This window comes from Neophocaena asiaeorientalis, unplaced genomic scaffold, assembly GCF_003031525.2.
Source record: "Neophocaena asiaeorientalis asiaeorientalis breed wild unplaced genomic scaffold, Neophocaena_asiaeorientalis_V1.1 scaffold629, whole genome shotgun sequence".
In the NCBI taxonomy this organism is placed as follows: domain Eukaryota; kingdom Metazoa; phylum Chordata; class Mammalia; order Artiodactyla; family Phocoenidae; genus Neophocaena; species Neophocaena asiaeorientalis.
In genome coordinates, this window is record NW_020175468.1 from 8330879 (window position 1) to 8341043 (window position 10165).

Genomic DNA, 10165 nt, shown 5'->3' on the forward strand with positions numbered 1-10165 from the left:
CTCTGACGTCTGGACCTCGCGCCCCCGCCCTTCAGTCGGAGCCACACCGCCTTAATTCCGTCGCACTGATCACGTGTTGGAGGCGCTGCGCCGTCCCCCATCTCCGTTCGGCCGGCTCTTTCGGATCTTTTCGGGGTGATTGGGAGCTGATTTACATCTCCACCAGCCCACTCCAACTTTCGTATCTCCTCAAACCCGCGGACCTACCAGGACTGTCCCACTCTCTTAGTGCCACTGACCCCATTTCAAACTTAGTTTCCACTAGGACCCCTATTTCGGGAACCCCCTTTCACCCGAGTGGAAAGGTTCCAGAGCATCTTTGGTGGGCGTCCCCGCATTTACCACGTCTATCTCCTCGCTTTCTAAGAGCAGCGTCCCCTCCTCCTCTCCCCCCTCCTCCGCCAGCAGGCAGCCCCATAAGTTTAAAGCCCTTAGGGTGGGATCCTAGGTCACCCCCCCAGCCCCGCCCCCAGGTTCCGGCTGTTGGGCGTCGTTGCACCTTAGAGACTTGGGAAGGTGTTCTCTGCGGGGTGGCCCTACCCTCCTCGGAGGAAACAAGGCCCGCCAGACGCTTAGAATACCCTAACTACTCCCCTTTGCAGAGTGCTGGCACTGTGCCGGGTGCTGTACCTGGCGCTTGGTAGGGTGGCCAGCTTCACTAAGGCCGAGGCAGAGACCACCGCTCCCTTGCTCACACAAGCACTTCAACGCTACGGGAAAAGCCACCAAATTGTGACGACCCAGAGTAGTAAGGGCTGTCGCGTGAGAACCATTGGCCTGAGCGATCAGGGGTTATTATGGGGGAAGCCGAGGGTCTGGGCTGGTAGGGACAAGGAACGCTTCTCAGAGTGAGCAGAGCACGAACATGAGAAATTTATTCTTTAGCTCTGGCAGGAGGGATAGCGGAGAAAGTGTTCTAGGTGGAAGGGCCTGCTGGGGCCAAAGATACAGAGGTGCGCGGAAGATCCTTCCCTTTCTGCAAAATGAAAGGAGTTATTTGTGGTTGAATTTAGTGGTAGAGTGGTGAAAGGACGCCGGAGAACTGGACTGGGTCATAAGATAGTAGGCAATAGCAAATGGTTTTATACTGAAGGAAAGGGTCAGATTGGGTTCAAAAAAATTTTCTCTGGCGTTGTGAAGGTTAGAGATGGAGAGGAATAGAATATAGTGAGGGGACAGAGCTGCACTGGCAGTTGCCCTTCTAACTTAGTTTGCCCTTGTGGGGCTGCTTACAGCAGTAAATAAAGACTCAAGGTACTTCAGGCCTTCCCTCCTTTAGAGGGTCGCCCCGCCTCCAGAGGCGCCTGAAAGCGATTCGCGCATGCGTCCTCTCCTCCGATCCTTTCCTAGACTGCGCCAAAGAGCGCCTACGGGTCAGGGATGGGCTCTCCTTTTTCACCCAATCAGGGGCCACCAGTGGTCCTACCGTCTGGTGAGAGGACTCTTTCCACTCTCAACTGACTAATCGGGCGTCTTGCAGAAGATGGACACCTGCAGTAGCCAGTGGAGAGAGGCAAAGGGGAGGGGCCTCCTTGGTTCCTTGCGGAGAGGCGCGGGAAGGTAGTCGCTGTGACGGAAGACTAAGGGCTTTCGGTTTGATGGATTAGCGAGGAGACCAATGAAAGTGGGAAGGAGGCGGGGCTTTTGGGGAGAGTGGGGAGCGCCGCTCCTATCAGGTGCTCCTAACGAGGCCAGGCAGTGTCAGAAATCTGACCAATCAAGTTGGAGTTTATTTTAAGGCGGTGGGGTCGGAGAAATGACTGGCAGAAAGCGCTCGCCTATAAGGAGTGTCCCAGACAAACAAGGGCGGGCACTCCTGCAGAACGGCGTGGGCTTTACCCAATCGTTGCGCAAGGCGTTTGGAGGCTTCCCCTCCCCCAGCGGCGGGACCACTGGCTCCCCCTATCGGGTGGGGGCGGCCGGTGACGGGCGTGTCCCTCCCCCAATGAGAGGCGGGGGGAGGCGGGTTCTGGGCCGCCATGTCGCGGAGGCTGCTGCCCCGGGCGGAGAAGCGGCGTCGGAGGCTGGAGCAGAGGCAGCAGCCGGAGGAGCAGCGGAGGCGGTCCGGAGCGATGGTGAAGATGGCGGCGGCGGGCGGCGGAGGCGGCGGTGGCCGCTACTACGGCGGCGGCAGTGAGGGCGGCCGGGCCCCTAAACGGCTCAAGACTGACAACGCTGGCGACCAGCATGGAGGCGGCGGCGGCGGTGGAGGAGCCGGGGCGGCGGGCGGTGGCGGCGGGGGGAGGCCAGGGCCCCAAGCGCCGGAGACGGCCGGGGAGGGAGGGGAAAGTTCTCACGTTGAGGGCATTTATTTTGGGGAGAGGGGGGCTACGCGCACGCGCCCAGGCCCTCGCGCCGTGGACGGGGTGGGGGAGGGGAAGGCGTTGGGCAAACGGCGGGGTTTGCGCGAGGACAGGCGCTTGCGCGTGCGCGCTCTACAGAGCGGGGTGTGGGGGGCGGAGGAAACTGCTCGCGCTGCAGGTGGCGCAGTGCGCAGGCGCCGCGGGCTGGCTTGTGGGGCCCGGGCACGCGGTCGGGCCGATTTTTTCTTTATCATTTTCTTTTCTGGCCCCATGCGCAGGCGCACTTCTCTTGCCTGGGCCTTGTGGGTGGTTGGGGGCGGGGGCACCGCGTGAGCGGGGAACGAGTGGGCGGTAGCCTTTTCCGTGCCTGAGTGGGGTATTCTGCGTGATCGCTATTTGATTTTTGTAGCGTCATGGTTTGTCTCAGTACAGAAATTGATATCTTTGAGGATATTCTCCCAGTCCAGAATATCTGCCTCATTTTTGTGGGCATTAAAAACCGGAAGAAAGCGTTGTGAGAGGTCTTTTTAGCCGTTTGGAAGTTGAACCAAGCTTTCAAGTTATCACAAGTTTGCTTACATTTTCTGGGGGTTAACTGGGTGCCGTAGGTTTGATGAACCCAAATGTTCCTTGAGGGGTGGGCACTTTGTAAGGGATTCAGCCTCTTCAGTCTCCTGCTCAGAAAAGACAACCAATTGTTACTCCTGGCTTGGAGCCCATTCCCTCCTCCTTGGAAGTTCCTGAAGCCTTGTCTCGTTCAGCCATTTGCAGAGTTTTCCACGGTTTAGCGGCGCTCTGTAGCCGTGATTTACTAGCATTTAAACCATGCCAGGCCTTGTTGCACGCATTTGAAAGGTATCTTAATTGAGTTCTTAACACTCCTCTATGAGGTAAAGGATGGGCTTACTGTTCCCCACTTACAGAGGCAAGGTAAATTCCTTTAGGTCTTGTAGCTAGTCTGAGGAGGGACAGGGATTAGAACTTAGGACTGTGGAACTCCAAATCGCTGATATAGTAACCCTCAGGTGAGTGTGGCTCCTGTGGTTTATTCCTGAAATAGAATCCAATTCTGCCCATGTTACATGGTCTTCTGTTTGGTGGTTCTCACATGGGAGGCTGGGCCCAGAGCCCAGGAGAGGTGGAGAAAGTTACTTTGCTCTTTCTTGATTCCCAGACACTTTTGTCTGTGGGTGGGAAGATACTTCCCCTGGGAAGGGAACTGTTGATTTTTAGTGGTACAGGTTGGATCTTCTCTTCTTTTGAAAGACTTTACTGTCTTTTTCGTTAGTCTGACCTAGGTAGTATTTTCCAATACAGATTTTGGTGAGAGAGTAAAGACTAGAGGCAGTCAAGACTGGCCTGGATGCCATGGTGTCTGAGGCACTTGCTGGACCTGGGGATGAGTGGTGGGGAGCAGCAGTGCTTGGCTGTGTGGTGATCGTAGGTTCCTCCACTAGGGGAGGGGCAGAAAAACTTGGGTGAATGCAGCAGAAAATTGAGTCCCCTTTCCAAGCCACTCTTTTCCCACATTTCTTTGACCAGTGGGAAGAGACTGGTGCTGGGAAGACTGTAAGATGGGACTTGGGACTTGTCTGGTCCTCCATTTTGCCTTTATCAGAAACTACAGTAAGAGCCATTAGGCATGTGGCCATACACTCAGGCCTTCTGCTCTGCTGACCCAGAATCCTTTTGGGGTGATTGGTTGAATTGCTGCCCCTAGTTGCCTGCGCTGTGTGTCTTTTCTGGGTGACACACTCGAATGTTTTATCTGTCTGAGTCCCCACTGGCACAGAAGCCAATAATCCACCGTCTTGTACAGCAGAAAGTGAAGTCTTATTTTTGCTTCCTTTCTCAGGAGAACTACGATGACCCGCACAAAACCCCCGCCTCCCCAGTTGTCCACATCAGGGGCCTGATTGACGGCGTGGTGGAAGCTGACCTTGTGGAGGCCTTGCAGGAGTTTGGACCCATCAGGTACTCAGCTCAGAGGCCAGGGGTTGGGTGTTCAGATGAGTTAACTCCTTGGTGTCCTGTGTGTCACCGGGTTTCTGGTTAGAAGTAACTTGGCCATTTCGGTCCAGGTTCCTTTAGCTAGGTCCTGGGGCTCCATTACTCCTGGGGTTAGCCATTGTATTTGGATAAGTTACAGCAAGTTCCGTGTCTTTTTCTCCTTCCTTTTTTTTTTCTCTCTCTCTGCCTTGTAATTTTGGCACATGGTGAGTAATGGGAATAGAGTGGTGAACACCACTGTCTTTATTCCTCCCAGACAGTTGCCTACCCAGAGTGGTTAACACTGTGATAGGGGAAACCCAGGTGTCTGTGGGAGGCATCTGACTCGATCAGGTGAGGGAGGGGTTGGGAAGGAAGGCTGCCCAGAGAAGCTGATGCCAAAGCCGCACACACCTCTTTTGCTTGTCGTGCCACTTACTGCAAGGGGTGTTCAGGTCAAGAAACCACGACGGGCACAGAGGAGTCCAGAGGCCAGGGAGGAGTCGGATCACAGATAACTGAGGCCGTCCTCTGACTCTTGTCTCCATCCCCCTGAGAGGATTGCAACCTGTGTTCTCTTTGCCAGTTATGTGGTGGTAATGCCTAAAAAGAGACAAGCGTTGGTGGAATTTGAAGATGTGTTGGGGGCTTGCAATGCCGTGAACTACGCAGCCGACAACCAGATCTACATCGCGGGCCACCCAGCTTTTGTCAATTACTCTACCAGCCAGAAAATCTCCCGCCCCGGGGACTCGGATGACTCCAGGAGCGTCAACAGTGTGCTTCTCTTTACCATCCTGAACCCCATCTATTCGATTACCACGGTGCGTGCCAGTGGTTATTCGTTAAGGTTCTTCTGTGGAATCTCCCTCCTGCCTTTTCTCCCTGTCTTCTCCCATGAGCCAGACTGACCTGCCAGTGTCCCTTCATCTTGCCTGTGTTTGGTTTTTACAGGATGTTCTTTATACTATCTGTAACCCTTGTGGTCCTGTCCAGAGAATTGTCATTTTCCGGAAGAATGGAGTCCAGGCTATGGTGGAATATCCTTTGTTGGGAAATGGGTGTTCCTTGAGATGGGATCTCACAGGGCTCGGTAGGAATCCATCTTTTCAACCAGCACGTGTCTCCTGAACGCCTGCCGTGTGCCAGATGCCTTCATAGAGCCCATGGTCTCATGGATGGGATGGTTAATAAACGATCACACCTAAATAGGCCCTTGAACAGCACAGATTTGAACTCTGTGGGTCCACTTAAGGTGTATCTCACTCACTAAATGTATACTACGGTATTATGTCATCTGTGGTTGGTTAAATACATGGATTTTCAACTGCACAGAGAGTTGGTGCCCCTAAAACACACACACGTACATGTTCAAGTGTTGTGTAGTGTGAAAGTACAGGGTTTAAAGTGTGAAGGGAAAGAAGAATGTGCCATGAGATACAAAAGGAAAGAATTTACAGGGGTTCTGGGAAGGTCTCTGAGGAGATGCTGTCCTTGTTTCCATGTAGAGGTAAGAACTGATATTTAGGCTGAGGACACCACATCTGCAGAGGTCCTCAGGTGGGCAGGAGCTTAGCGTTGCAGGAAGTGAACAACCTGACAACTGAAGAGTAGCTGACGAGGGGGAGAGGGTTCCTTAGGACATTGGAAGAAGTTACGGCATCCCGGGCAGTGGGGTGAACTTGGGTCAGGGTGCAGTGGTGGGAAGTCACTGATGGGTTTTCAGGGCAGGAGTATAATCTAGTTAACGTTTCAGAGATTGTTCAGGCTTAGTCAAGGCGTGTAGAAGCCAGGGCGGGGGTGGGGGGGAGATGAGGCTGAAGAAGAAGGTGACTTGGCCTGTGAGGCTGGCAGAGAAGGTTGTTGCCGTGGGGCAGGGCAGGGGAGTACAGGTCTGAGCATTTGGGGCAGCACTCCAGCTGTGTCTGCACAAGTGGCTGGTGGCTATGGGCAGTGAACTAACCCCGCAGCCCGCCTGGAGCAGTCTTTGGGGTGCTACTTGTCCTCATCCCTCTCTGGTGCAACTTGAAGCTCTTTTCAGAGAGCTCTTGGGATGGGACTTTCCCTTAACTTTACTCACATTTGACTCTGTGCAGAGTGCCCAGCGGGCCAAGGCCTCACTCAATGGGGCTGACATCTACTCAGGCTGTTGCACTCTGAAGATTGAGTACGCGAAGGTAGGTCTGGGAAATGGCTGCCCCTTGTCAGCTTCCTAGGTGAGCCTGGAGCCTGGCTGACCTCAAGCCTTTTTTTGTCCCTGCAGCCTACACGCTTAAACGTGTTCAAGAATGATCAGGATACTTGGGACTACACAAACCCCAATCTCAGTGGACAAGGTAATCCTGACGGCAGCTTTGTTTTAAACATACCCGCCTTGCCTTCACTTGACTAGCGCACTTCATAGACCTGGACTCAGGGTTATGTAATGCCATTGGGCTCCTGTGGACATGGGAGGGCCTTGGGGGTCAGCTCTTGGAAGATAAACTCCAGTGGGAGGGGGTGAATGAGGGGCCTCTGTAGGTCCTATAGCTGCTGCTTGTGGCCCTTTGACGCAGCAGGGGATGCAGGGTCAAGGCAGAGGCCTGGGTGGGGTGGGGAGCAGGGCCTCACTGAGCACAGGCCATGGCAGTGGCTTACAAACCAGTAGCAGCTCCCAAACGGATTCTGCTGCTTTTCTTCTAGGAGCCTGCTTAGGGTCACTGACCCCATTCTCACTGGGCCAGGAATGGTCCTCTTGCTCTCCACTCTTGACAGGGTCTGCTTCTGGGGGGACAGATTGGGGATGTGACGAGGGCTCCCAGGCCCTTGCAGCAGAGCCTTTGAGCAAGTTGACCTTGTGGAGGTGAGACACCCTGGATTGGAGCAGGGCGGACACGCCTCACCTCACTTGTAGAGGGAATGCAACATCTCTGCAGGGGGCCCAAATGGACAACCCCCTTCCTAGAATCTGTCAAGAATGGTTTGCCTTGGATAGGAGGGAGAGGTGGAGCATTGCCTTTGAAAAACAGCGGCGCCCCCTCAGCAAGACCATCCATCTCTGTTTCTGTCTTGGTCTGATACGTCGGACTAGGCCATGGGCTGAGGGAGGTGGCTGGTGGCTGACATCTCACAGGCCCTGGGGGGCCAGAGGCCCCCATTCCTAGGCAGGCCTGTCTTGTTCGCCCTTGCAGCTGGGAAGCCGTGGGCCGGGTGGGCTAGACTCTTCCCCAGGACCCTCACAATGGGCGCTGTGGGGCTCGCTGCCCCCTCCAGAGGTCAGAGACAAATTGGTGACCGAGTGAATGTACCAGAGCGGGCAATGGCATTACATGACTGCTAACAGAAACACGGCAACCAACCATTTCTTCTCCAAGGAACATAAATAGAAGATGTGCAGACCGGCAAGGGCTAGTGGCAGGGGCTGGCTGTGCATTGGTTTTGATGCCTCTCAGCTTTGGCCGCCCCCAGGCTGGGGGTCAAAAACGAGAGCTGTTGAGGTGACCTGGAGTGAGGGAGGTGCTTCGCCACCCCCTCGGGAACCAGACTTCAGCGGCTCTGCCTCTGCACATTGCTCACCAACACACAGGGTAGAAACCACTAGCTCTTCCTGGAGAGAACAGAACACGCAGCCTCCACCACGTCCCCAGAAACAGCCGCAGACTTGAGCTCACTACATCAAGAACACCACACCGCGCTCCAAGGAACAGCTACAAGCACAGAGGCAGACAGAGACAAAGAAAGAGGCGCAACATGGCAGCAGACACTGCTTTCTTACTAAACATTAAAAAAATGCCAAAATCCAAGCAAACTTGAACCCGAAAATGTACACAGAAGTAGGAAACACAGAGAACAGAGCTCTCCCAGCCAGCCAGCGGCGCTCTTTTCGGAGAACGTTTCATAGACTGAAGTAGATTCCATGGGCCTCCAAGACAATAGGATCCTCTCCATTCCTCGCCATGTGGGTTTGGTTTTTTTTGTTTTTCGTTTTTTAAGTCCTTTGGTTTGGGGAGGGCCTTCTTTTTTTTTTTTTTTCTGTTTTGATATTTTTATTTTTTCTGCAGTCATCGGCTGCCAACATAATCTGCACCAACTGGAGATCAGAAACCAAAAAAAACCAAAAACTTAAACCACAACAGCAGCAAAAAATCAAAAAAACCAAAACAGACCTAAAACCAAACAGCCAAACAGCTCAGAGGTACACAGTTACCTGCTGGCGGGTAACTGGGAGTGCTCCCAAGGCCAAAAGCGCGGGCATAGTGGGGCCACTGGCACACCTCATAACCAGGAGACACGCACACGGAACGCTACACAGCCAGAAGCACCGCACTGCAGCACACAATGTGAGGAGGTGACAACATGGAGGGACACTACCCACTTCATACACCTTTATTTTCCACTTTTCTGATATCTTCTGAGGACAGAACATCTGTGAGCCATTTTTGATTTAATCAAAACATTGACTTTTAAAACAATTCTTTAAAAAAAAGTTGTATCGGATGTGTACCGTAACTTGTATTTATGACTGTAAAACCATGTGATGCAGGGTCGCAGTGTATGTTTGATGGGACGCCATCTTTCAGAACTGTGCTAACTCACTGTTGAAGCGTCCAATGGTAAGAGAAAATACAGATTTGTTTTTTGTGACAAATGGACATTGTACTCTGTACTTCTGCTGTAAGTAGCCCTTTTCCATCTTTGTAATGACCGTTGGAAAACAAAACCCAGGCCGGGTGGCAGGAAGGGGCAGTGTTCCCGAGCCCTGGGTTTTTGGAGTCAGCCAGGCCTGGGTTGAAGTCCCAGCTTGGCCACTAACTTGCTTTGTGACCTTGGGCCAAAGTGTATTATAACTGCTCAGTTAAAAGTTAAGTGCTCATTTTCCTTATCTGTAAAACGGGACTAAAATAGTACCTACCTCATAGGGTTGTTGTGAGGAATTTAAGAAACGGTGATGTCTGTCTGTAAAGTACTTAGCACAGTGTTTGCCATTCAAGTGCTAAGTTAACGGTAGCGATTTTGAACTGCAGTTGGGGTTGGGGCGGGGTGGAACTGCGCCATTGTCTGAGACTGTCGATGCCTTGTACATGACTGCTCATTTGAACTGATGTTGATGTCGCCCTGTTTGTCCTTTCCTACGATCCCTCTTCTTGGGGTGGATGTGACTAGAGGGGAGGGTGACTGGTACCAAGATTGAGAAAGTCTTCTCTCTAGAGAGTGGGCCCTAGCACGCTCAGACCCTTGGGGCTTTGTGGGCCCAATTTTATTTTTCTACCCTTCCCTGTGTTATTTTCTGGCTCTTAACTCCTCTCCCTTCATTGGGAGTTATTTTAGAAATCTGTTCCCGGCCCCCATATCAGCTTCCATAGTGGCTGCAGCTTCCCCAGAGGGGGAGCTCGGGAAGGTGAGAGGCCCAGAACCTGGCTTCATCCTTCACGGATGAAGGAAAGCAGCCTGCTTGGAGTGGGCGGCGGGAGGGACAGTGGGCTCCACCCTTGAGGCCTGGGCTTCATGCCCACCCTGGGTCCGGCCACAGGAAGGAAGCCCCAGTAACCCTTGTGAGGAAGGAAAGGCCACTGCCCAGGCCCTCAGGAGCTGAGGGATGCTGAGATCAGCCTCTGTAGTCAGGAGGGAGAGAGATACCTCTTTTTCCAAGTTAGGTTCTAACTGTTCTCTCTGTCTGCAGGTGACCCTGGCAGCAACCCTAACAAACGCCAGAGGCAGCCCCCTCTCCTCGGAGATCACCCCGCAGAATATGGTGAGGGCAGGGGGTTCCCCTCCGTGGACTCCCGTGGCTCATGTGCCCCTGCCCGCCGCCCGACACGCAAATTCTCACCCGTCCTCCCTCTCTTTCCTTCCCACCCCCCAGGAGGGCCCCACGGTGGGTACCACAGCCATTA

At 53.5% G+C, this 10165-nt stretch overlaps 1 protein-coding gene across 1 annotated transcript in view; it reads left to right on the plus strand.

Moving 5' to 3' along the window:
- Positions 1-1962: 1962 nt before the first annotated feature.
- Positions 1963-10165, plus strand: part of HNRNPL (heterogeneous nuclear ribonucleoprotein L) — a 12040-nt gene continuing 3837 nt past the window's right edge. Inside the window, 8 exon segments of the mRNA XM_024768460.1 lie at positions 1963-2240; positions 4159-4277; positions 4879-5116; positions 5247-5332; positions 6373-6469; positions 6556-6628; positions 9952-10161; positions 10164-10165. The exon segment at positions 10164-10165 is cut by the window's right edge and continues 147 nt beyond it. Coding sequence (XP_024624228.1) covers positions 1980-2240; positions 4159-4277; positions 4879-5116; positions 5247-5332; positions 6373-6469; positions 6556-6628; positions 9952-10161; positions 10164-10165 — 1086 coding nt within the window. The 5' untranslated portion in view covers positions 1963-1979.